The 27,281-nt window shown below is 38.6% G+C and overlaps 1 protein-coding gene across 1 annotated transcript; it reads left to right on the top strand.

The window, feature by feature from the left end:
- Positions 1 to 954: 954 nt before the first annotated feature.
- Positions 955 to 24,938, top strand: LOC114634925 (zinc finger protein 883-like). The gene is made up of 6 exons (XM_028783546.1): positions 955 to 1,055; positions 3,791 to 3,917; positions 5,683 to 5,775; positions 7,660 to 7,752; positions 20,708 to 20,802; positions 21,392 to 24,938. The coding sequence occupies exons 1-6, from the start codon at positions 1,035 to 1,037 to the stop codon at positions 22,958 to 22,960; spliced, it is 1,998 nt and encodes a 665-aa protein (XP_028639379.1). The 5' UTR covers positions 955 to 1,034; the 3' UTR covers positions 22,961 to 24,938.
- Positions 24,939 to 27,281: the final 2,343 nt, after the last annotated feature.

Here is a 27,281-nt window from a genome sequence, read left to right on the forward strand (position 1 = left end):
TATACATGGTTTGCCCACCACCACCACCACACATCTCGTTTTCAGGTATCCAAAACTGCTTTGCCCAGCTAAAATATATTTCAAGACATACTTCTTGTATGGCAGCGGTTTTTTTGCAAAGCAAAGTGCATTCTTGTTGGTTGGCACATCTCTCTTATTGTCATTTGCTTCCCTATAAGATTTTTCACAACAGTTTGGAATTTGGTCATAAATAGCACACAAAAACAAAGAGAACGAAAATTATTTGCATGCATGTGGGGGCTCATTATTCAATTTTTTCTCCTATAAAGAGAAATAAATTATGCCTTTGTTATTGCAATTTTACATGTTTATATTTTTTAAAAAATAAAGCTGACACTTCTCAGAATACATATATGTGAGTCTAAGGAGAAAAATGGGAAAGAAAATAGAACAGGGAATGATGAGAACACAGTATAACGACAACCTTCAGAAGAAGTCAGGATGCATACTAACCTAACTAATTAACGAATTTTTTAATTCTGCCTACCATGTTGCTTGAATCGGACATTGCTGCCTTACAGGAATGCTTCTCATTTTAAAGCTTAGAGTTGGAAAAACACAGCTTAAAACTGTCACTATATGGTTTTCATTTGTGAATAAGATAAATACATATATATTCAGCTGTAAGTCCATAAATCCTTCAGCTCAAGATCCAGCGCAATTGTCAGTACTGGGGGCAGCCCTGCCTGATTGACAACATCTGTGAGCAAGAACTTGCTTTTTACTTATTTATTTATTTTTATTTTTGCTTGATTCATGCACGAATTGGTTCTGTCTACTGTCACTCGTAGCCAAGCCCGAAGTGTTATCCAATCGGATGCACCTGGCTGAGAATTGCCCAATCAAACATAGAGAATGAGCATGGAGGGCGGGTCTTCACTGCTCCGCTGTGGCCTTTGTCTGTCCCCGGCCATCTTAGATCTGTAGCCTCGTCGGGTTCAGCAGGATCGGAGATCACTGCGGCCCCTGTCTACTGTGACAGTCGCGGCAGGGAGGCCCACAGAGGACGCAGGATGTCAGCAAAGCCTGTCATGGTGAGTGCCGGCGTCCTGCAGCGGGGAAGCTGTCTCCGCACCCTCCGCCGCGGTCCCCGAGCCCGTCCCTCCCGCGCCTGCGCTGTTGTCAGATCCTTGAGGATTGGGCTGGAGGGTGGGGGATACTGGAGTCCACAACTTGCACGCGAGGACTTCGAGGGAGATGGGTTTCCTTTAAGAGAGGAGCCGGGTTCGTGAAGTCTGCAGTCCTTTATATGTAAAGGAATAGCAGCCGAGCTCGGAGGCCAGTAAGCAAAGGAGAGAGCCCCCTTCGGGGACATCCCACCTTTGACCTCTGTTGCCTAAGAGAATTTCATGAGGAGTATGAAAGAAACAAAATCAATTTATTACAGGGTCATCTTGGTGCTTTCTCAATAAAGGTTCCCTGCAACTTGATGTCACTTAACATCAACGTTCAGTGCTTACTCAAACTTTTAAGAGTTGAGTAAAATTTGAAAATTAAGGTAAATGGTTTACTTATTTCTCTTGTCTGTAGAAAACACTGGTCTCACCTCAAAAGGATTAGAGAGAGTTTATTCTGGGACAGATATGAGTCACCCTGTTCAGTAGCATGTATTTAAGTTGCCCTAAATGACATGTTCCTACGTGGATGTGGTTACATGAGGTTTTGTAGTGAGGAACAGAATCAAGGCATTTATCAAAGACACTCGTGGACACATCCGGCTGGATTGGTCACAGCCATACAGAGGAAGCTGTTGCAGATATGAGAGATTATCTGCTGGCTTGGAAGAAGCTAGTGGCCTGCTCTACCGATACATTCCCAAGTTTTAAGCTGATAGTTGATGTTAGGCCACATAGAGAAGATGAATACAATCTGGATATTAAGGGAACTGACGATAGCAAAGAATTCTAACTGCATTTGCAGTGTTCGGCTCCACAGAATCATGAAAACAAGAAACCTTATAAGGCCTTTAGAACTCATTTGGAATTATTTTCAGAGGAAAGGAGAGACTTGAATTTCTACTCCTTAAGAATTTTCTGGCTAGGGAGATGGTTCTGTTAGTAAAGGCATGTCAAGTGTGACAGTGTGAACTGCATCCCTGGATGGTCACATGATGGATGGAAAGAACTGATTCCAACAAGTTGAGGAATAATGGCAACAACTAGTAAAAGTCTTTCCTTTAATAATTAAGTCATCATGCTTCTATAAGAGCAGAAAACTATAGTTAAAAAAAAACTATAGTTTCTAACATATGCTAGTCTCAAGTCTGAACTAAGGTATTTCTGTTGGAGTGGCATGTGTATGGCATACACAGTGCCAAGTACAGTGTGAGCAGAAGGCAGGTTGCAATGAAGTACCAAATGTAGCATAGATGAACGCGGCCAGAAACACCTGGATGCATTATGGATTTGATTTTGAGTTATTTTTAAGTCATTGGGTATTACTGTTGCCCATTCATTTCTGACTCGTGTATTCAGAATACTCGTGTATGAGGAATAGGATGTATTCTGTATTCTATGATTTCTGGGAATTGGATCCATGTTCTTGCTCCATCCAGACCTGCTGTGTACCATTGCACTGCACCACCAACCGTGACATCTGCCTTTTCACAGGCTTAGTTATTCTTCTCAGATTTCACCTTTACATGATTGAGTCTATGTATGCTTTTCTCTTGCTAGTAAAACAAACCTTGTATACATATGTATTCTATATGTACTGACACACTTTTCTGAAGTGTCTCTTGACTACAAAGATAATTGAAGTTTTTTTGGATTTGACAGCCAAGCTAATAGTATACTTTGAGAAAATTTAAGACAATTACTTAACCTGCTATCCTGCTGTGTACTCATAGAGTCTACTGTGCCTTTAAGAGAACAATGTAAGCAGTCTTACTGTGCCTTGGGTTTCCCATGTAGTCAGCTTTTCAGACCTAAACTAAATGCATGGCTTTAATCTTAAATTATAAACTATTCCATGCCCCTGACCCAGAGTATTATATGTATGTGTTATGTTGATTATTTGCTGAAATTACCCAAGAGGTTGAAAGCAACAAATACTCACCAAAATTGTTGGAAGTAACATGTGGATATGGTTTGCTAACATCTGTTTGTAGTTATATTTGCTATTCTGGGTCAGTAGGGAGCAGTAAAGTAACTTCTTACCATGCAAAACTCTTAAATTTTTTCTTTGTTTTTTTTTAAGGTTTATTTATTTTATGTATATGAGTACACTGAAGCTGTCTTCAGACACACCAGGAGAAGTTATCAGTTCCCATTACAGATAGTTGTAAGCCACCATGTGGTTACTGGGACCTCTGTAGGAGCAGTCAGTGCTCTTAACCATTGAGCCATCTCTCCAGCCCTTAAAATTTTCTGTAAAGACCCCTCATTACTTTCCACACCATGTTTTCTGTGCTATTTAATGAAGACACAGTGAAACTCTTTGTTAGGGACAGAAGGACAACACAGGATAAGAAATGAAAAGTTCAAATTTGGGCTCTCTCTTGGTCAGTTTAATATAAGAAGGAATCTGTATTTTCATTCCTTAATGTGTTATCGATACACTGTAGATTTTGTTTCATTATATTTTTGTGAATCCACATTAACAAAAAGGGATATTTGTACTGATGCTGCTTTCTTTGATGATAAAGAATACATACCAAGCTGCAGCTACATAAGGCACTAGCAAGTCACTCCTACACAGAAAAGAACAAATTCCAGTTTTTATTCCCAAGTCTGAGGACTTGGGTTGATAAGAAGCATTGTCATTCCAGGAGTCAGTGTCATTTGAGGACATTGCTGTGTACTTCACCTGGGAGGAGTGGCAGGACCTAGACATTGCTCAGAAGTTGCTCTACAGGGATGTGATGCTGGAGAACTACAGTAGCCTGGTGTCCTTGGGTGAGTAACTCCCTGTAGTGCTCAGTAGCAGTTGTTTTCTGTTGATAAGTAGAGGAACTTTCAACCTGAATTTACATTGTATCTTTGAGCTGATGTGTGATAATGGCATACATTTCTGGAGTACGGTGTGGCTTTGTAACATACTTAAACAAATCAGATGATATTGTATACTCAGAAGATCAGCTAATCAGAACAGTAATCACTTAGCCGTATTCTACTTGTTTAAGATAGGAAAATTTAAAATCATTCAGCTATTTTGAAATATTCAATTAGTTGTTGCCCACTATTTATTAATTTCATATTACAGAACCATAAGTTATTAATTTCTACCCACATCTACCCCAGTAAATGTTATACATTCTCTCCTACCAATCCCCATACCTTTTCCACACTGTAATAACCACTGTTTATTCCCCATTATTTCTTTGAAACTGCCTTTAGCTTTTGACTGTAACTAGAAAATATAGCATTTTTCTTTTTCTGACATAGCTCACTTTTGTATTGTGGCTTTCCTAGGGAGATGCAAAAGATCTGTTCACTACAGATACAGAGGGAATCAATGACCAAAGAAATACTCTGTAACTTCCAGCATTGCAAAGAATTGAGTTTAGTGGTGATAAAGAACCCAGCTGGGGCAAGGCAGAAGTAATACATACCTTTAATCCCAGCAGAGGCAGATGGATTGCTATAAATTCAAGGCCAGCCTAGTCTACTATCCCCGTGTTCCCAGAAATAAGACTCAGATTCAAAATATATTTACAAGTACCTTGGCTATATAGTTAGGCTCTTCTCTGACCAGATCATAACCCATTTATTCTAATCTACATTCTGCCACATGGCTGGGTACCTATGCTCAGATACCATGTATCTGTCTCATCATATCTCCCGGGGCACATCTCCTATGCCTGGCACTATCCTAAAATCCTTTCTGCCTCCTGGATGTTCCACCTTCTGTTTTTTGCCTACGGTATAGGCCATAAGATTTATTATGGACAGATGCCACATCCATACAGACACAAGATAGTTGCTCTGTAGTCACCATCTACAGAGAACGTTTCAGGACAGGCAAGGCTACACAGAGAAACCCTGTCTCAAAGAAAACCCCCAAGAAATCAAAAAAAGGCTCGATGGTTTACCTGAGTTTGTTCGTCACACCATGTATATTGGTTATTTTTGTTGTTGTTGTTGTTATACCCCGGCCAAACAGCTTTAGGAGGAAGTAATTGGTTGTGGCTCACAATTCCAGGGTACAGTCCATTATGGCACAGAAGTCATGACATCAGGAACCACTGGTGACATTGTCTACTTGATAATGGCCCCACCCATCCACTGGAGTGATGAGTGCTCCTTCTGAGCTAGCTTCCTTGTCCAGGGAACCATGTAGATTTTTTTTTCCTCCATTGCACCATCTCTCCAGCCTCAGCGTTCTCCTCCTAATTTTGTTTCCAGCTCTTTTTTTCATGACTTCCTGCTCTTTTCTAATTTATTCTTAAATAATCATGCATTACTTTTCTAGTTTCATTGAATTTGCTTTCATACTCTCTTCTGCTTATTTACATATTCATGCAGTTTGGGGTTATGTATCTTGTAGTTTAATGCCACACTAGGGTAATATTCAAGTCTGTGAAGGAGGTGGTTGTAAATACTTTCTAACAAAAGACTCTGACTTGCCCATGATAGCACAGTTCCTCCTATGGAAGGGCATCTGTTATCAGGGAACTTGACTGCACATTATCAGAAACTGTTCAAGATTTCTCATTTACAGGCTGCTGCATGACCAAACCTGAGTTGATCCTCATGTTGGAACGTGAATTTGGGCCATGGAGAGTAGCAGATACCTCAGTCTGGAACCTTCCAGGTCAGTAAGTGCATTATGGGTGATGGGAATGTCATCAGATGCCTGTCATGGTAAGCTGGTTTTGCCAAGTTTTACCTAGAGCCAGACTGGAATGTGGTTGGCTTTATGGATCAGACAGGGCCTGAAGATGCTTCTCCACTTATAACCATCTCCCTGTTTCGTTGCTCAAGTACATTTTGTAGAGACTTAGTCTCTTATTTGAGATCAAGTTTAGCTAGCAGATGCATGATTTTATATTGTTTTTCCTGACATTTTTTTCATGTCTTGTCATGTTCTTAGGGTGTTTAAAAGAAGTATCTATTTGCCCCATCTTACTTTTACAGTTTCTATTGCTGTGATAAAACATATGACCAAAAACAAATTCTAAAGGAAAGTGTTTACTTGAGTTTATGATTTTGGAGGGTTACAGCACATGACAGGGGAACAAAGGCATGGCAGCAGAAACAGCTATGAACTGCCATCTCAAACTACAAATGGGTGGCAGAGAGGCACACTGAGAATGACAGCAATCCTTTGAAACCTCAAAGTCTGCCCCATGTGACACACCTCTTCCAACAAGGCCACACCTCCTAGTCCTTCCAAATTTAGACCAAACATTCAAATATGAGCCTATGCATGCCATTCCTATACCCTCAAATGTACAATGCCTCACTAGCCCAAAGAGAGATTCCATTCATTCCATTTGGTAAAGAACCAAGCTTTTTAACATCCCTTGGAGTACAAAGGTGGTTTTGAGACAGTTATATCACCCCAACCCTCAACCCTAGTTAGTTCTTACCTCTTTATGTCACATGAAGTTGGGCAGAGTGTGTGTATGTGTGTGCGGGGGTGGTCCTCACTGAAATCTTAGCTGTTCCACTGAGAAACTCACAGTGGCTAGGGTTGCTTATACAAAATTTTCACCAGGTAAATCAGTCAGCATTCTAGCATGGGATTTGGGTAGGGAGGGTACATGAGCCCCAACTCCAAGCTAAGAAACTATTGACAATTATGGCTGTTGAGGAAGTTCAGTTAGTTATCTTTAGGGCTGTGGCTTCTGATAGGTTGACCTGCTATAGTGATGGCCCCACAGACACCCATTAGTATATAGGCACCACACATTACAGGCAATGGGTCAGAGATGGGGACGAGAGGAGGGGAGGAGGGGAGGGGAGGGGAGGGGAGGGGAGGGGAGGGGAGAGGAGAGGAGAGGAGAGGAGAGGAGAGGAGAGGAGAGGGGGGTGGATGTAGAGAAGTTAGGAGGAGAAGTTACAGTGGGATATCCTCACACTACATTCCTATAAAGCTCAGCAATTGGGCTGTATGAGAGGTAGGTAGAGTGAGGAGTTGGAAGGAGAAGGAAGAGGAGGAGCTAAGAGAGAGGACAGAGATGTAGGAGCCATGGAGAGCCACCCATGTATCGAGAGCAACCCTGGGTAACAACTTATATCTAGGTAGTTAATTGGTTAACACTTCCAATTGTGTGGGCATCTTGATATTTTACTTACTTCATTAGTTGAGCTAGTTCCCTTGCAAACTTTCTGGGTTTTCTGGTTGTTTTTATTGTTTTATTTGGGTTTGTTTTTTTGTTTTGCTTAGTTGTTTTGATGACCTCATTTTATTCAGTGGCCTTAAATATGTGTGGTTTTAAATTTCATTGTGTTATCTTTTATTTTTCTATTCTGTTTGCTTAAGTTTAAGAACAGTCATTATTTTATGCTATCGTGCAGCTTAATGTGGTTTGAAAATAATATCCAATTCAGTAAAGAATGTGAATATAAATCTTGTCTCCAAAGAGTTTCAAAACCACCCATTTTAGCAGAGTTCCTGAAGTAGAACTGCTGTCTTTTATCACTGGACTTGACTTGGCACATTTGGATCAACTACCTCATTTCCTTTTTACAGGCTACTGCATGACCAGACCAGAATTGAACATCAAGTTACAACATGGATTTGAGCCATGGAATGGCTCAGAAGCCTCACTCTGGACCCTCCCAGGTCAGTTAGTATGCACTGTCCTAGGGAGGGCAGAGCAGAACTCAGCATGTATTAGTTATGCTGATTGGTCTCTTTGCACCAATGTTCACCAAACCTAGCTTATCAGAGAGCTAGTCTCATGGATAGTTACTGTGCAGTGTACAAAACAGTTTCCATGCCTCCCCTATCAGATCTATAAGGAGTACTAACACCGGTACTCCAAGCTACTCAACATAGGAGAAAATGAAGGAGCACTTCTAAATTCCTTCACAGAACCACAGTTACATTGACACCAAAAGACCCAATTTAAAAAGACAGTTTTAAACTAATGTTCCTTATAAAGATAGATGTAAACATTCTCAATAAAATACTTAAAAACCAAAATGAAGAACACATCAAAAAGATTATGTGGCATGATCAAGTCAGCTTCACCCCAGAGATTCAGGGCTGGGTCAACATTGTAAATCAATAAGCATAATTCACATAAAGACACTAAAGAGCAGCAAACACATGATTATTTCATTCGATGCAGAAAAGGCCTTTGACAAAATGCAAAATCAGTCCTGGAGAGACTAGGGATACAAGGAACTTACAGAAAGTCTATATAGCCAGTATCAACCTAAATAGAGAGAAACTCAAAACATTTCTCCTAAAATCAGGAACAAGACAAGACATGGCTGTGCACTCTCTACACCTGATGAGTATAGTACCTGAAGTCTTAGCTAGAGTAATATGGCAACTGAAGGAGATCAAGAGGTACAAATAGAAGGAAGTCAAGTAGCTTTATTTGCAGATGATATGATTTTATCCATCACCCTATTTTTTTTATATTGAGGTGTGTTTTTTTAGATGTTTTTCCCAATACACATATAGATCTTTTAAGACATTCTTTGTTGGTTAGCTACCTGCATATTTGTTTCTCATTTTAAATTGTAGTGGATTTTTCTTTGTTTGTTGGTTAGGTTTATTGTCACACTTTTACCATTTTCTCTTTGTTTACTCTGTAGATAGTTTACTTTGTATTATGGAGGAACCAATACAATGACAAACAGTTTCTTTAAAGGATTTCCATTCATTGAGAGAAAACCGAAGGATGGTTATTATGTATTCTGGTGAGATAAGAACTACAAAGAATGTTTACCTGGTGGAAGGAAAGAAACATGTTTTTGTTTCTTTTGTCTTGTTTTTAATCTCAGAGAAGATACTAAAGTCACCTAATTTTTTAAGGTATTATTCATTGCTTTTAGCTGAACTTTAAGATTACAGTTTTTTTAATTGAAAATTGTTTTGTTTTGTTTTTCTCACATAATATATCCTGTTACTGTCTTCCTTCCATGACTTCTCCCAGGTTCGCATCCAGATCTGCTCCCTTTCTGTCTCTCATGAGAAAACAAACAGGGCTTCTAAAGCATAATTAAAATAAAACAAAACAAAAACTAACACATTGGAGTTGGACAAAGCAAAGAAATAGAAGCAAAAGACCCCAAGAAAAGGGACAAGAATCAGAGACCCACTCATTCACACACTCAGGAATCCCATAAAACACTAAGGTGGAAGCCATAATATATACATAGACCTAGTATAGATCCATGCAGGTCCTGTGCATGCTACTTCAGTCTCTGCAAGTATGTATGAGCTTTGATCATGTTGATTTAGAGGACCTTGTTCTCCTAGTGTCCTGTATCCTCTGCTGTCTCTTATGCTCTTTCCTCCTTTTCCTCGTCCTCTTCCTCTTCCTCCTCTTCCTTCTCTGAATTCTGAGTACAAGGAGACATCCCATTTAGAACTATGTGTTCAAGAGCTCTCATTCTCTGCATGATATCTCACTTTAGGTCTCTATATTTATTCCCCTCTGCTGCAGGAAGAAGCTTCTCTAAAGATGACTGATCAGGGGCTGAGCTACAAGTATAGCAGAATGTCTATAGGAGTTATTACCCTTCCCCCCTCTTTAAAGTATAATATTTGGTTTTCCCATAGGTCCCTTGACTATCTAGTCTCTGGTTCTTGTTCACCCAAGCAGTGTCTGGTATAGATTTCATCTCATGGAGTGGAACTTAAGTCAAATCAGACAGTATTTGCTTACTTCCACAAACCTTGTGCCACCATTGCCTAGCGTATTTTCCCATCAAGACACCATTGTCAATCAAAGGATTTATAGCTAACGTAGAGTTTCTCTTTTGGCAGGGTAGTTAGTGTACAGAATACCTTCCTGAACCAAAGACACTAGATCATAGGGATAGTCTCTATAGGCGCCAGGAAAACTTCTCCACGATTGAATAGTCTTCAGCAATAGGGATTTGCTTTCAGTTTGTGTAGAGCATCCTATAGTCTTGACAACAGCCTGGGTTGTTCGGGAATTTCCTTGGAACCCCTTTGGCCTTGCAACTCAATTAGATGTAATCCGGTCTCAGTTCCTAAAGCTTCATTTTGTCACAAGAGATAGCCAGTTGGGACTCTATTTTCCTGATTATTTGGCAATTTCATCAAGAACACCTTTATATATGCACCTATTTTAGAAGTTTCTACTGTATTAGCTTTCCATACTACCTCTCAAATGGCTGTTAATTTTAGTTGACTTTCCCTGTATTCTATCCCTCATCCCTTTTACTCCTTTCTGTTCCCACTTAATCATCCCATTTCAGTCTCCTCCACCCATTCCTAACTATCAATTCTGTCTCTCATACCTTACAAGATCTACCTGTGTCCTTTAATCCCTTACATTATACCTAACCTCTGGTTCTGGATACCTCAGTCAGCTTTATTTTTCTTTCTTTTTTTTTAATTAATAATTCCATTCATATACATCTTAAATTATATTCCCCTTCCTAGTTACCTCTCCCAGGGAATAGACCACCAACCAAGGAGTGTTCATGGAGGGATCCGTGGCTTCAGATACATATGTAGCAGAGGATGGTCTTGTCTGATATCAATGGGAGCGGAGGCCCTTGGTCCTGTGCAGGTTTATTTTTCTAGTGCCATCTATTTATCTGCAAATTTCATGATGTCTTTTTTTTAACAGCTGAGTGGTTCTCCATTGTATAAATGTACTGCGTTTACCTTATCCATTCTTCTGTTGAAGGACATCTAGATGGTTTAAAATTTTTAGTTATTATGAATAGAGTAGCAATGAACATGGTTGAATAGCTGTCTCTGTGAGAGGATAAAGTATCTTTTAAGTGTATGCTCAAGAGTGGTGTAGCTGACTCTTATGGTAGCTAGACTCCCATCTTCTTGTGATCCACCGTACTGATTTCCATAGCAGCTGTACACATTTGCATTCCCATCGGTCATAGAGAAGTGCTTCCCTTGCTCCACATCCTCGCCAGCATGAGCTAACACCTTTGTGATATCTTATCCATTGTGACAGGTGTGAGATCAAATCTCAAAGTAGTTTTGATTTTCATTTGCCTGAAAACTTAGGATATTTAACAGTTATCTAAGTGTTTCCCAGCCGTTTGAGTTTCCTCTATTGAGAGTTCTTAGTTTAGATCTGTACCCTGTTTTTCTAAATCACCTATTTAGTTTCTTGATCTCTAGTTTTTTGAGTTCTTTATATGTTTTGGCTGTTAGCCCTATATCAGATATGTAGTTGGTGAAAACCTTTTTCCATTCTGTAGGATGCCACTTTTTCCAAATGACAGTGTCCTTTGTCATGTAGAAGCTTCTCACTTTCTTGAGATCCCATTAACTGTTGATCTTAGAGCCTGTTCAGAAACTCTTCCTGTGTCAGTGGATTCAGATCTATTCCCCACGTTCTCTTCTATCCTGATCAGTGTATCTGGCTTTATGTTCAAGTCTTAGATCTACAGGGTAATGATCTACAGGGTATTGATCTTTTTGGATTCTTCTACATGTAGCTATCCAGTTTGACAAATACCATTTGTTGAAGATACTTTCTTTATTCTGCTTTGTATTTCTGGCCTCTTTATCAAAAAGCAGGTATCAGTAGATACAGGAATTTATGTCTGGGTCTTCAATTTGATTCCACTGTTCAGTGTTTCTGTTTATTTGCCAATTAAATGCAGTTTTTGTTACCATATCTCTGTGGTGAATCTTGAAATTGGCAATGGTGATACCTCCTGCATTTCTTTTATTCAAGATTGTTTTAACTATCCTTGTTTTTTTGTGTGTGGGTCTCCATATGAAGCTGAAAATTCTGCCTTCAACATCTGTGTTGGAATTTTGAAGGGAATTGCATTGAATCTGTAAATTTATTTTAGTAGCATGGCCATTTTTACTACACTAATCCTGTATAACCAGGAACAAAGTCAATCATCCAATATTCTGATACATTCTTCAGTTTCTTTGTTGAATGTTTTGAAGTTCTTATCAATAAGTCTTTCACTTGCTTGATTTGAGTTATTGCTAGATGGTGTTTATTACTTGAGGCTCTTTTTTTATATATTTTTTTTATTGGATGTTTTATTTACATTTCCTATGTTGTCCCCTTACCCCATCCCCCACCCACCCAGGAACCCCCAATCCCCTCACCCCTCCTCCTTCTTCTCTGTGGATGTAACCTCTATCTACCCCCCCACTCCCACCTCCCCACCCTCAAAATTCCCACACCCTGGGACATCCAGCCTTCATGCGGTCAAGGTTCTCTTCTTCCACCTATGCCCAGCAGGGCCCTCCACTCTTACATATTCAACTGAAGCGCTGGATCCCTCCCTAAGTGCTCCCAGGCTGGTGGTTTAGACCCTGGGAGCTGTGGTTGGTTGGTATTGTTGCTCTCCTCATGGTGCCGCAAATCCTTTCAGCTCTCCTTCAGTCTTCACTCTAACTCCTCTATTGAGAGCCCCATGATCAGTTCAATGGCTAGTTGTGAGCATCTGCCTCTGAGTATGTCAGACTCTTGAAGACCTCTGAGGAGACATCCATATCAGGCTCTTATCAGCATGCACTTCCTGACTTCCACATCAGCCTCTACCTTTGGTGATTGCACATGGGATAGATACTCAGGTGGAGTGGTCTTGAAACGGCCCCCCCTTCAGTTTCTGTCCCTCACTTTGTCTCCATATTTGCTCCCTTGAGTAATTTGTTGCTCCTTCTAAGAAGGACCGAATCACCCCCACTTGGTCTTCCTTCTTTATGGGCTTCATGTGGCCTGTGAGTTGCATCTTGGGCATTTCAAGGTTCTGGGCTAATATCCAATACTCAGTGAGTGAATACCATGTGTGTTCTTTTGTGATTGGCTTTCCTCACTCAGGATGATAATTTCTAATTCCATCCATTTACCTAGGAACCTCTCGAATTCATTGTTTTTAATAGCTGAGTAATACTCCATTGTGTAAATATACTACATTTTTGAATCCATTCCTCAGTTGAAGGACATCTGGGTTCTTTCCAGCTCCTGGCTATTATAAACAAGGCTGCTATGAACATAGTCGAGCATATGTCCTTGTTATATGTTCAAGCATCTTCTGGGTATATGCCTAGGAGTGGTATAGCTGGATCCTCAGGTAATGCTATGTCCAATTTTCTGAGGAAACGCCACACTGATTTCCAAAGTGGTTGCACCATCTTGCAGTCCCACCAACAATGGAGGAGTGTTCCTTTTTCTCCACACCCTCGCCAGCATCTACTATCACCTGAGTTTTTAATCTTAGCCATTCTGACTGGTGTGAGATGGAATCTCAGGGTTGTTTTGATTTGCATTTCCCTGACGACTAAGGATGCTGAACATTTCTTTAGGTATTTCTCGGCCATTCGAGTTTCTTCCGTTGAAAATTCTTTGTTAAGCTCTATACCCCATTTTTTAATAGGGTAATTTGGTTGTCTGGAGTCTAATTTCTTGAGTTCTTTGTATATATTGGATATTAGCCCTCTATCAGATGAAGGATTGGTAAAGATCTTTTCCCAATTTGTTGGTTGTCATTTTGTCCTATTGACAGTGTCCTTTGCCTTACAGAAACTTTGCAGTTTTATGAAGTCCCATTTGTCAATTCTTGATCTTAGAGCATATGCCATTGGAGTTCTGTTCAGGAACTTTTCCCCTGTGCCCAAGTATTCCAGGCTCTTCCCCACCTTCTCTTCTATTATTTTCAGTGTATCTGGTTTTATGTGGAGGTCCTTTATCCACTTAGACTTGAGCTTTGTACAAGGAGATAAGAATGGATCAATTTTCATTCTTCTACATGTTGTCCTCCAGTTGAACCAGCACCATTTGTTGAAAATGCTGTCCTTTTTCCACTGGACAGTTTTAGCTCCTTTGTCAAAGATCAAGTGACCATAGGAGTGTGGGTTCATTTCTGGGTCTTCAATTCTATTCCATTGATCTTCCAGCCTGTCTCTGTACCAATACCAGGTAGTTTTTATCACTATTGCTCTGTAGTACAGCTTGAGGTCAGGGATGGTGATTCCTCCAGAAGTTCTTTTATTGTTGAGAATAGTTTTCACTATCCTGGGTTTTTTGTTATTCCATATGAATTTGAGAATTTCCTTTTCTAAGAAGGGTTTTGTTTCCTTGATTTATTTCTAAGTGTTTTTCATTTGTATATGGGAGAGCTGATTTTTGTGAGTTAATTTTGTATTCAGCTACTTGCTAAAAGTGTTCATCAGCTATAGAAGTCTCTCAGTGGAATTTTTAGGGTCACGTATATGTAATATCATAGCATCTGCGTATAAGGATGCCTAGAGCTTTTTCTTTCCATTTCTATCTTGATATCGTTCAGTTGTCTTATTGCTCCAGCTAAGATCGCAAGTACTATATTGAATAGGTGTGTAGAGGGTGAACAACCTTGTCTTATTCCTGATTTTAGTGGAATTGCTTTCAGTTTCTCTCCATTTAATTTGATGTTGGCCAAATGTTTGCTGTAAACTGTCTTTCTTATATGAAATTATGTCATTTGTATCCTTAATCTCTTCCAGAACTTTATTATGACTGGTTGTTTGGATTTTGTCAAAGGCATTTTCTACCTCTTTTGCTTTTTATCTTTTAGTCTGTATATATTGTGATTCCATTTATTGATTTATGTTTGTTGAACCATCCCTGCATCTCTGGTATGAAGCCTACTTGATCTGTGTGGATGAACTTTTTGATGTGTTTTTAGATTTATTTGCAATTTTCCATTTATGTTTATGAGAGAAATTCATCTTTTGAGGGACTTTTTGTAGTTTGGGTGGCAGGATAACTGTGGCTCTGTAAAACAAGGAGGGTACAAAGTTCCTTCTGTTTCAGTTATGTGAAATAATTTGAGGACTATTGACATTAAATCTTTGAAAATCTGGTAGAATTCTGTACTAAAATCCTCTGACCCTGGGTTTTTTGGTTGTTTTTGTTAGTTTATTTGATTTTGTTTGTTTTTTTGTTTTCTTTTTTTTTTTTATTGACAGACTTTTAATAACTGTTTTGATTTCATTAGGGGTTATAGATCTGTTTAAGTTGCTTATCTGATCTTGGTTTAACTTTGAAAAGTGATATATATTGAGAAAATTATTGATTTCTTTTTTATTTTCCAATTTGATAGAGTACTGGTTTTTAGAATATATCCTTATGATTCTTGAATTTTCTTGGTGTCTGTTATTATGTCTTTATGATTTTTATCAATATATTATCTCTGTTTCATTGATTTTTTTGTATTGTTTTCTTTCTTCATTGTTTTTATTTGATTGATTTCAGCTCTGAGTTTTATTATTTCTTGTCATCTACTCCTTTTGGGTGTGATTATTTTTTCTCTTTGTTCTAGAGTTTTCTGGTCTGCTGTTAAGTTACTAGTATAAGATCTCCTCAAGTTTTGTTCTTAAATGTTGATGTTTAGGGTATGAACTTGCCTCTTAGAATCACCTTCATTATGTTCTATACATTTTGGTAAGTTGTGTTTTCATTTTCATTCAATTCTAGAAGATCTTTGATTTTTGTCTTGACCCACATTTTATTAAGTATTGAGTTGTTCAATTTCCACAAGTTTGTAAGCTTCCTGTTTATTTCTGTTGTTGTTGATATCCTGATAGAATCCATGATGGTTAGATAGGATACAGGGTGTTATTTCAGTTTTCTATTATCTGTTGAGACTTTGTGTCAGACTATTTGGCCAAGTTTCTAGAAAGTTCTCTGAGGTTCTAAGAGAAAGGAGTGTGTGTGTGTGTGTGTGTGTGTGTGTGTGTGTGTGTGTGTGTGTGTATGTGTTTGGTTTAAGCTGTAATGGTATTTCCTTTATGAATATGGGTGCCCTTGTCTTTGGTGTAGAGTTGTTAAGAACTGAAATGTTGTCCTTTTAGTGGATTGTTCCTTTGATGTTTATGTAGTATCCTTCTCGATTTCTGCTTGTTAGTTATGGTTAGAAGTTTATTAAAATGGTTACACTAGATTGCTTCTTAGGTCCATTTGCTTGAAATACCTTTTTCAAACCCTTTTTATCCTGAGGTGATGTTTATCCTTGATATTAAAGTGTGTTTTCTTGGATGTTGCAGACAGATGGAACTTGTTTTCAAATACATTATCTTAGTCTTCATATTGATGTTGAAAGTTATCAGTGAGCAGTAATTGTGGATTCCTGTTACATTAGTAGTAGTAGTAGTAGTTTCTACTAGCACCTTTTATAAGGCTGGATTTGTTGATAGATATTGTTTTAATTTGGTTTTATCATAGAATGTTTTATTTTCTCCATCTATGGTGACTGAAAGTTTTGCTGGGTATAGTAATCTGTGCCGGCATCTGTGGTCTCTTGAAGTCTGTAACACATCTGCCCAGGCCCTTAATGGCTTTTACTGTCTCCATGGAAAAGTCTGGTGTAATTCTTCTTCTTCTTCCTCTATTCCAGTTATTCTTAAATGTGACCTTATTCATAGTGCCCCAAAATTGCCTAGATGTTTTGTCCCTGAAATTTTTATTGATGTTTTTGTATTGTTTTGTTTTTTATAGATTTGAAACTTTCTTTGACTCGCATATTCATTCCATCTGTCATTTATTCAATGCCTGAAATTTTCTCTTCTATCTTTTACATTCTGGTAGTGAGGCTTGACTCCAAGATTCCTGTTCAAGAGCCTAAATTTTTAATTTCCAGAGTTCCTTCAGTTTTGATTTCTTCTATTGATTCTGTTTCCACTTTCAAGTTTTAAATAGTTTTATCTCCTTCTACTTTTTTTTTTATGTGTGTGTTTTCATGGATTTTAAAAATAGATTTGTAAATATACACTTTAAGGACCTCTATTATATTTACAAAGTCTATTTTAAGGTTGTTTTCTTGTTCTTCAGCTATGTTGGAATACTCAGGACCTGCCTGAGTAAGCTTGCTGGGCTGTAGTGGAGACATTGTCCTGGTTGTTATTGATTGTGTGTTTACTCTGTCCTGTAGACATATGGTATCTGATATTTGGAAGATTGTTATTCTAATTGCTGATATCTGGTCTTGTCTTTCTTGGGTAGGTGTTTTGTTTCTTGGCTTCTGTTTGCTTTTCAGGGTTGTAGGAGAGTGTGTTGGTTGTGTGTTGCCTGGTAGGAAATTCTGCTGGGATCCTGATGGCCATCTGGGTTTTATGGAAAATGTGTTTCTAGGTATTGGGAGCTGAAACTTAGGAATGGAGATGGGCTTGGAAGAGAAAGTGGGATACACAAGAGGGAGAAAAGCAGGATATCACACCAGGATTGGCTTAGTCCTCTGGGAATGTGGGCAGAGATTAAGAAGAGGTCACATCAAAAGTCTACTATAGAGCCAGGGATGAACCTGGGGGATTGGACCTGGAGGAATCTGGGAAGAAGTGAAAATCTTCATTTAGCCTACTTGCTTTTCTGGTCCATGGTCTGTGGGTTCCCAGGTAGTGTCTGCTGGAGTTGAGGGCTAGGATAAAGCAATGAGTTGGGGGAGGGAGATTAGGAGGAGAAGGTGTGTGTGATCCACTGCAAATGGGGGCAGGGGTACAAAGCAGCAGCAGCTGGTGATCTGCTGAAGAGCTGGGGACAAGACTCGAGGTTTGGATTTGAAGGATTTGAGGGACAAGTTAAGATCTGTAGTTAGTCTATCTGTTCCTTTGATCAAAGATGACAGTTTTCAAAAAATTTCAGATGATACATTATTTAATATAAATTAAGTACTTGATGGTAATCATGACTAGAATACAAATATGAAAACATCCAAAAACAGCTTGTTTTTAAATTTCTTTTTATTCTTGAGAACTTGAGAACTTTGAATATGCATCATATTCAATGATCTGCTGCATTTTCTCCTTCAAGTCTCCTTGTGATCACTCAACAGTCCTTCCCCTACCAACTTCATATTATATTTTCTTTCTTTCTTAATTTTTTTTGATAACCCACAAAGTCCAGTTAGTGCTACAAATATAAGTGTGGGTGTGGGGCCATCCATTTCAGCATTAAAAACCTACCAGGCCACTTTCTCAAACAAAGAATGGTGCTTTCTCCGCAGTGACTATCCACTGTCAATAGCTTCTCAGTAAGGGACGGTACCTGCAGCCCGTCTATCTCATGTATGCTTGTTTTTCCCTTGCTTGGCATTGTGCTTGTCCCATCCAAGTGAACACAGTTGCTGTGGGATGGCCATGGCATATTTAAAAGATAGCATCAGCACACTCCTATTCATCCTATGACTTTTATGGTCTTTCTGCTTCCTTTTCTGAGATGTTCTTTGAGTCTTGGCTGCAGTTAATAGAGATTTACTATTTGCAGATGTACTCTCAGGCTCTTGTTCTCAGCCCCGTGACCAGTTATCTGTCTCTCTGCTAACTGCTGTCTACTCAGAAAGAAGCTTTTCTGGTCAAAGTTGAGAGCATCCCAGTTCTGTGGCCTAAACAGAAATATTTAGAAGGCAGTTTGATTATGTGACCAGTTGGTACAATAACAACAGCAGCTTCTACCCAAGGGCCCTTGCCCTCTCCACCCATGGGCTTTTGACCAGTATGAGAGTACTGGGGATTAAACTACTTGAATGTAGTTATTAGTGCATTTGCCTTTGGAATTTCTACAAGAATGAAACAGGAACATCTGAGTTTTCAGGATAAGGTAGCAGATTAGAAAGGTTTCTCCATGGTGTTGTAGGGGTAGGGAGAACACAAACCAGGAAAAAGGATAGACTATATTCAAGGAAGAGAAACTGAAATGTGCTGAGGAAAATGTATCAGGGCAGTTACAAAGCAGAAAGGAAGTAGGAAGAAGTTCATAACCTGAGCTCCCAAAGCTATAATTGTAAGATAAACCCTACTGTTAGGTAAGTACAAAGAGCTCTTTTGCCAACAGAATATCAACTAAAAGTGGAAGGCTGAATGATGGTGATTGTATCATTCAGCTCAGCTTTGCTGGATCTTTGTCAAGCAGCTGAGCTTTCATCGTTAACTTTTAACTGTTACCATTAGATATGGCTGTGCCAAAGGACATACCTCTCTTCCTTAAAGTATCAAATACAGTGTTCTAGTATGTCTGATACTGATTTTGCTTGGCAAGCTAGGCTTGGAGAAGAAAATTGATTGCATTTGCCCAGTATCTTGATGTGCCTTCTAGTCTAGAGTCCTGAAAATAAAGTGTAGTCACAAAAAAGAAGACCAAGGACACACTGATACTGAGACATGGCCGAGTGAGTACATTATGGAAACTGCAGGTTCAGATGCCAGATCACTGAGAATCTTAAGCAACAGGGAACAGGAATATGAAAGATTTAATGGCTTCATTATATGTGAGAAGTGAGCCCCAGGCATTGATTGTAGTTTACAGAATAGGAAACTGAGCCTCTCATGAACTCTTTGGCCTCCAGACCCTCCTTCCAGCAACATATGCTTGAACTGTCCTGATTATATATGGTCCAACAGATCTGGATTTTCAGTATGGTTCTGAAAGCATCAGGACCACTCATGTCCCAGTTTCCTCTGGTCTTCCATAATGCAATACTCTTTGGCTTAGACTTCCCTTATTGCACACAAAAAAGGGGCCTTTGGAAACGATCTTGCTTGCTCCATAAATTAGAGCTTTTTGATGTCAGAAGTGGCTTCTTTTATGCAAGCAGTGAGGTTTCCTAACTGGATACAGTCCTGTTACTCACAAAATATTGACCATTTTAGCTCTCAGCCAGCATATAGCACTGAGGGTGAGATGAGAATAAAGAAAAGCATTAAATTTAACTTTTGTCCTAACTAGCCCAATAGTAGAGTACAAAGATAAAATGCTTCTCTGATTATTTGTTTACTTTTCTTCTCCTAACATATTTTTACTATATTGCTAGTGTTGTTGCTCTAGGAAAAAACATAGCTATTTTAAAATAGTCCTCAAGAAGTTGATGCAAGTGAAAAAAACATCATAGTTTTAGGAAGCCCATGGAAATCCAGAAAAATGAAAGCTATGCACAAACCCTAAGATAGACCTAATGAAGAATTTGAAGAAAGCTGCTTCATTTTTTTTTTCAGAAAAAATTTCATAAGTAAATATTTAACTGTGTCTCAGAACAAAGTAAATAAATTGAATTATACATGCATAGCCATCCCTTCTATAATCTTTATTCTTGCTTATAAGAGAGAGTTTAACTATGCTTGCATCCTTAAAAAAAAAAAAAAGCTGGTACAGCAGCCATTAGTTCACATGCCAAGGAGGTTCAGTGTAGAATAGCACTACAAGTACAAGTATAAATGATTTATTAAAGAAATGGGTCAAAATTGATGTGTGGAAATCTGCAGCTAAGATGGATACTTTCTTTACCCTACTTCTTTGAACCAAACATAGCAAAGGCTCAAAGGAAATTATTTACACCCCGCAATGCCTATTGTTACATTATTGTTGAATTAACTCATTGAAGACTACTAAATGTTCTTTTTCACTTACGATGTATATGTACACTTATACATATACATGTTTTAAAATGTTCACATATATTAACCTATATGTGTGTGTGTGTATCTCATAAGTGAATATTTTAAAACTTAATACCTTAACAATAACAAAGATATTACCTATATATTTAAATTACCTAAAAATAGTTTATATAACTCATAGACATTGTTGTTTGTTTCTTTGTTTGTTTTTTTAATATCATTTTAGATGTTCATAATGTAAGTGTCCTGGGAAATCAAGAGACACACTTGTGGCAAGCTGAAGTCACCAGTGGCATTACATCATATGAACAGATGGTTGAAGTAGGTAAAATTTTGTATATGCTATGCCACATTTAAGATCTGAACATTAAAGAATGTTCTACTTACTCCGGGACTTAATCCACTGCATACTAAACAAACTCTTTGTAATAAGCCTAATAAGATGCAGCCTGGAGAAAAACCTGAAGATGTAATTGAGACTTGTGGAGTGTCTTACACTCCATTGTCAAAACCAAACTTTGCTGTGCATTCTTACTATTTTGGGGTCATTGATTCTCTTCCTTTAAAATCTAATTTTATTGATACATATGAAGTTTCATATGTGGAAGACCTCTAATTGAAGTTTGGTGAATATGGAAATCTTTTGGATAATGTAGCATTTACTGCCTAAGACACGGCTTAAGTAAAAAAGGAGAGTTTTGAGTCCAGTATATATGGGAAAACATTTGGTGGCAAGACTAAACTCAATAAAGATTACAAAATAAACAAAGAGAAGTACTCCATATGTAGGAGTTGTGAGAAATTTTTTATTAAGAAATTAGACCTTCAAAATATTGGGAAGCAGCTATTGTTGATATTGGTTAATAGTCTCATGCATTATAAAGAATGTAACAAAATCTTCTCTCTCAAGGCAGAACTACAGATTCAAGAGAAAATTTATCGAGGGGCAAAAACATATGAATATAAAGAATGTATGGAAACATTTTATCCGAATTCAGAGCACACCAAGAATCAGATATCTCAGTCATATGAGAACCCCTATGGATGGGAGGAATGTAGAAAAGCTTTCTATTATCAATCAACCCTCACTCAACATCAAAGATTTCATATAGGTGAGAAACTATATGACTCTCCACAGTGCTGGGAAATTTTCCCCTGGAAGTCCCAAGTCAGTGTACATGAGACATTTCATGCAGGTGAGAGACGCTATGAGTGTGAAGAATGCAGGAAGTCTTTCCATCGGAAGGCAAACCTTATTCGACATCAGAGAAGAACACATAGCAGAGAGAAGCCGTATGAATGTATAGAATGTGGGAAAACTTTCTACTGTAAGTCAGATGTTACTCGACATCAGAGAAGAACTCACAGTAGAGAAAAACCCTATGAATGTGTAGAGTGCAGTAAGACTTTCTACTGTAAATCATACCTCATTCGACATCAGAGTAGAACGCATAGTAGAGAGAAGCCCTATGAATGTACAGAATGTACTAAAACATTTTACTGTAAGTCAGATCTTACTCGACATCAAACAACTCACAGTGGGGAAAAGCCTTTTGAATGTAATGAATGCTCTAAAACATTCTACTATAAATCAGACCTCGCCAATCATCAGAAAACACATACAGATGATAATCCCTATGAATGTAAAGAATGTAGAAAAACTTTCTGCTCCAAGTCAAGCCTCAATCAGCATCATAGGATTCATACAGGCGAGAAGCCCTATGAATGTAATGAATGTAAGAAAAGTTTCAATTCTAAGTCCAACCTCACTGAGCATCAGAGAAGAACTCATACCAGAGAGAAGCCCTATGAATGTAGCGAATGTTGGAAATCCTTCTACTGTAGGTCGGAACTTACAAATCATCAGCGGACTCATACAGTGGAGAGATTCTATGAATGTAAAGAATGTAGAAAAAATTTCTACTGTAAGTCAAACCTCAATCAACATCAAAGAACTCACACCGGAGAGAAACCCTATGAATGTAAAGACTGCAACAAAGCTTTCTATTGTAAGTCAAACCTCAATCAACATCAAAGAACTCATACAGGTGAAAAGCCTTTTGCATGTAAAGACTGTAGTAAGGCTTTCTATTGTAAGTCAAGCCTTGTTAAACATCAAAAAATCCATTCAGGTGAGAAGCCATATGAATGTGAAGAATGTAGGAAAACTTTCTTCCAAAAGTCAGACCTCACTCGACATCAGAGAACACATACAGGTGAAAAACCCTATGAGTGTAAAGACTGTAGCAAAACTTTCTATTGTAAGTCAAACCTCAATCAACATCGGAGAACTCACACACATGAAAAATCTTATGAATGTAAAGAATGTAGGAAAACATTCTATTCTAAATCAGAGCTTACTGAACATCAACGAACTCATACAAATGAAAAACCCTATGTAATGTTTAATATTGATTGTCAACTTGACAAGATCTGGAATCATCTGGGAGACAGGCCTGTGAAAGATTATCTAGATTAAGTTACCTTTGGTGATGTCTGTGATTATCTCTATTTGGTTAATTAAAATGGGAAGACCTACTATAAATATGTGTGGCACCACTCCTTGTGTTGGGATTATGTACTGCATGAAAAGGGGTGGCACCATTCTGTAGATTGGAGTTCTGAACCACATGAGAACAAGGAAGGTAGATTAAGTATAAGCATTTGCTGTTTTCTGCTTCCTGTCTGGATGCCACTTGGCAAAATGCCTCAAGCTCTTGCCACAAGAAATTCTCTACCATGCAAGATTAGGATTGTACATCATGGGTGAAGTACTGTGAGCCACAGAAGAAAGTAACTAATACAGGAAATTGGTTCTGAGAAGTGAGGCCACTGCCCTGATAAACTTGACTGTATGATTCTTAGGCCTCTAGCAATGGCTTTCATGAGGAATGTAGATTTGGAACTTTGGGCTAATAAGATCTTTGACTGCTATGCTACAGAGCTTAATGGGCCACTGTGGTGGAAGTTTATAAGTACAGAGTATGGAAGCCTGGCTCACAAGGCTTCAGAGGGGAACAAGCATTGTCAAGAACTGGGCTAGAGGCCATTTCTGTGATCCTTTGCCAAGAATTTGGCTTCATTCTACCTGTGATCTGAGAACTTGAATAATGATACATTTAAAGAAAACTTACTCATTTGTTAGGTGAAGAAAATTTCCACAAAGGTGTATATTCAGGCTGTGGTACAGCTCCTGGTAACTTCACTTATAAAAGTTTACAATGAAAAAGTTCCATTGTGCAGAAGATAAATTAAAAAAAAATGATTAAAACTTACAGTCTATCAAGGATTAGGAAGCTAAAGCAAGGCAACAGCTTCAGGCAAGGCAGGTATGGAAGAAGCAGCTCTAATTGTTAAAAGAGAAACACTCTGCTCTGCCCCCAGGACAGTAGGAAATGTGTCTGGATTGCCCTACTTCCCCTATCAAAGGCTTCAGCTTATGAAAAATGTGGACTTACTTGAAAGAAAAGAACCTGGACTGAGAATACAGCTGAAGGGATTTCCTGCTCCCTGAAGACAACTCCCAAGTGGAAGTGTTTCTGTAGGGTCAGCACACTAGGTGATAGCTTTGATCCAAGAAGACATTTTATATTTCTAACTAACAACAGCTCTTGGAAGCTTTCTGGATGTGATACTAGTTTCATGGGCATAAAAGATGCAACACTGAGGGGATCAGGTAGATTTGTTCCAAAGTTTCAGAAAGCAGCTGAGGCTAGACATTGTATGTCAGAACTGAAGTCTCTAAAGGAAGGCTCTGAATGTCCACTGTATGGACCTGTGAAGGTAAACTATAATTTGCCATGGAGACTCCAGTATATAAATGATGCCAGGAGCATGGGGTCATCCACCAAGGAAAGCTACAGGCATGGAGTGGGGCCAGTTGGCCAGCAGAGATAGATAGGATGGGGCTTCTTGAGTACTTTAGATTCCAGGTGATTCTATTACAAGTCTCAGATGCAGTGGACATGTTGCAGTAAGATATATTGTTTTCCCTGCTGGGTTTCAACCCTAGTTTTTTCTTTTGGGAATGGGAATGTTTATGCTTTTATGTATTGGAACCATGTAACTTGCTTTTTGATATTAAGGGGCCTCACAGAATATTTAAGATGAAATTTGGACTTTGGATATTAAAACATTGTTGGAATTCTTGAAGACTAAGAATTTTTAGGGTTGTAACTGACCCACTTTACATTATGAAAAGTCAGCTTATGGGGACAAGAGAAGAAAAGTTATGGCTCAACAGTAATAATCATGTCACGTTGGCAAGGAGTAAGTTCAGTTATGGTTGTTAATATCATCAACTTGACAGGATCTGGAATCACATGGACATCTGAGAATATCTGGCAGAAATGTTAAGTTAATTGGCATGGAAAGACTGATTTTAAATGTTTGTAGCCCTACTCCAAATGTATTCTACCTTTGAACTTTGAGCCAAAATAAATCTATCCTTAATTTTCTGTGTCAGGATATTTTATAAATGTCACAAAAAAGTAAATAGCATACCATATGAATGTTTAAACATGTAAGAATGGGATTAGAGAGCTAGCTCAGCCGATAAGTGCACTGACTACTCTTCGAGAGGACCTCATTTGGATTCCCAGTTTTAACATGGCTCACAAGTGTAAATCTAGTCCAAAAGCCTCCATGTGCAGAGTACCTGTGTAGTGTGCATACATATATATTGGCCAAACATTTGCACATATAAATTTTTTTCAAGCATGTTGGAAACTTTCTCATGCTTTCAAACTTAACATTCTAGAAGTCACACACATAAAAAATTATATTAAAGAATGTGGGAATCTTTCTATCAAAATTCACGTTTCACTAAGCATCAGAGAATTCATAGATGGGAAACAAAATAACTTTACTGTAGGTAGTCAGTCTTTACTTGAAATCGGAGAACACAAGTGGGTGAGAAACTTGAATGTAAAGTGAGCACAGTATGGCAGGGAGACATCAACTCTACCCATTGCCCCAGAAGGACTATATGCCCTGGAGACTTTAATCTCATTACCTTACTGCACACAGCTTGATTAGAATGCTCCAGCTAGTTCCATTTCCATAATGAGCACGTTGTACCTGGGAATCTCAATTCCTACCATTCAGTTTACTAAACATAGTACTTATGGTCGAATACAGTCTTTGTTACCCATGTGACAGTTGCACACTTTGGAGAGTCAAGCTTGTTCATTGCCTATTTGAGGGCTGCCAGGAAGCTCCAGCCCCAGTTTTGTACCTGGGAGACTTCAACCTTTCTCATTACCCAGATATGGGTTGTATCAGTGAGAATTTCCAACCTTACATTATCCCAAGAAGCACAGCATACCTAGGAATTCCATCCTATCCTCTGTATATGCATGGGAAACTCCAGCTCAAGCAAGTAAAGCATGCTTCATGAGCATCCTACTAACTGCCTCATTGTACACAGCACATCTAAGAAGCTCCATTCATTTGCTATCTTGCTGACTAAAGCATTCCTGAGTTGGTTTTGCCCAATGCATCACCTCAGGAAACACAGGACACCTGGAAAACTCCAGTCCCGTGTACTTTGTATGTTATATCTGAAACCTCCAAACCCATCCATCATCCAGGTGAGGGCTATATGCCCAGGAGACTTCAGTCTCACTGTTCACCTCTTTGAGTACAGTTCACACTGGAAGTCTACAACTTAGCTTGTGATCCTGGTAAGCATAAATTGCCCAGGAGGATCTATCCCTTGGCTTCTTGGGCAGAGGCTTTATGTCTAGGAAGCTCTAGCCCTGCTAGTCACCTCAATGAACACAGCCTTCTCAGAAGACACTAGCTTTACTAGTTACCCTGATGAGCATAGTATACAAAGGAGTATCCAGACCAACCTATCTTAGTGAGTATTGGGTGGCTAGAAGTCTCTGGCTTCATTAGTCCCCGGTGAATGTATCATGAACATGATGCTTGAGTCCTGTCACCTCAATGAAAACAACAGAATGCCTATGAATAGCATACATACTCAGATTGGGGGTGGGGGTGGGGGAGGAGTTGACATAAAAAATTTAACCAAAGACCTAAGTCTAGGTCTAGAAATCCCAATATAAAAACAATTTCTATGAAAAGATAAATCTCTAAGAATTATGAATTTTCCAATAATGATACCCAATGAAAATAAAGAACTGTATGCTCAAATAACTCAAATACTTTTGAAAAATATAAGCTCAAGAGAAATTTTAACTGAAATAAGATTGGCACACTATATATAAAATGGAATTTAATAAGGAGATAGAAATATTGAAGAGACACTAACTGAAATACTGAAAATTAAAAATATAAAATCTTTTGAGAGCCTCAACACTAAATCATCACAGGGAGGACAGACTGTCTCAAAGACAAAAAGAAAATTATAGGTAATTGGGTGACTCTAAGGAAACAGTGTCTTCAGACACAACCGGACTGATACAAATATCAATTCAGAGAAACTCTGAACACACACAAGACTTGCTTGCACAGGTTCAAGTCAGATGGCATCCCAACACTGAGAAGCGTAAGTGGACACAGTAACCAAGGAGCTGTTTGAAGTTGATACCAAATGGGAAATGGGAAATCAGTTTTCTTCAGTGGAGTGACACACCGGGACATGCCCCATGCCCAAGAGTAGCTGGCCGACACAGAACAAACTCAATGGTATTTTGTGGATTCTCTATTTTTGTTTTGGGGCATTTTTCCCAATTCTTATTGGTCTTTTGCCTATTTTTATTTTTAATTTTTGGGGGGAGGGGTGACTCAAATAGATATGTGTACTCTAGAGCATAATTCACCAGCACTGGAAA

Source organism: Grammomys surdaster, unplaced genomic scaffold, assembly GCF_004785775.1.
Source record: "Grammomys surdaster isolate TR1022 unplaced genomic scaffold, NIH_TR_1.0 1149, whole genome shotgun sequence".
NCBI classification, from domain to species: Eukaryota; Metazoa; Chordata; class Mammalia; order Rodentia; family Muridae; genus Grammomys; species Grammomys surdaster.

Bases quoted from the DNA above. Each gene is read 5' to 3' on its own strand.
- LOC114634925 (XM_028783546.1), top strand. From the start codon at position 1,035: ATGTCAGCAAAGCCTGTCATG. The intron at 5,776-7,659 runs GTCAGTAAGTGC...TCCTTTTTACAG, and splicing joins CTCAGTCTGGAACCTTCCAG to GCTACTGCATGACCAGACCA. The intron at 20,803-21,391 runs GTAGGTAAAATT...TTCTCTCTCAAG, and splicing joins CATATGAACAGATGGTTGAA to GCAGAACTACAGATTCAAGA.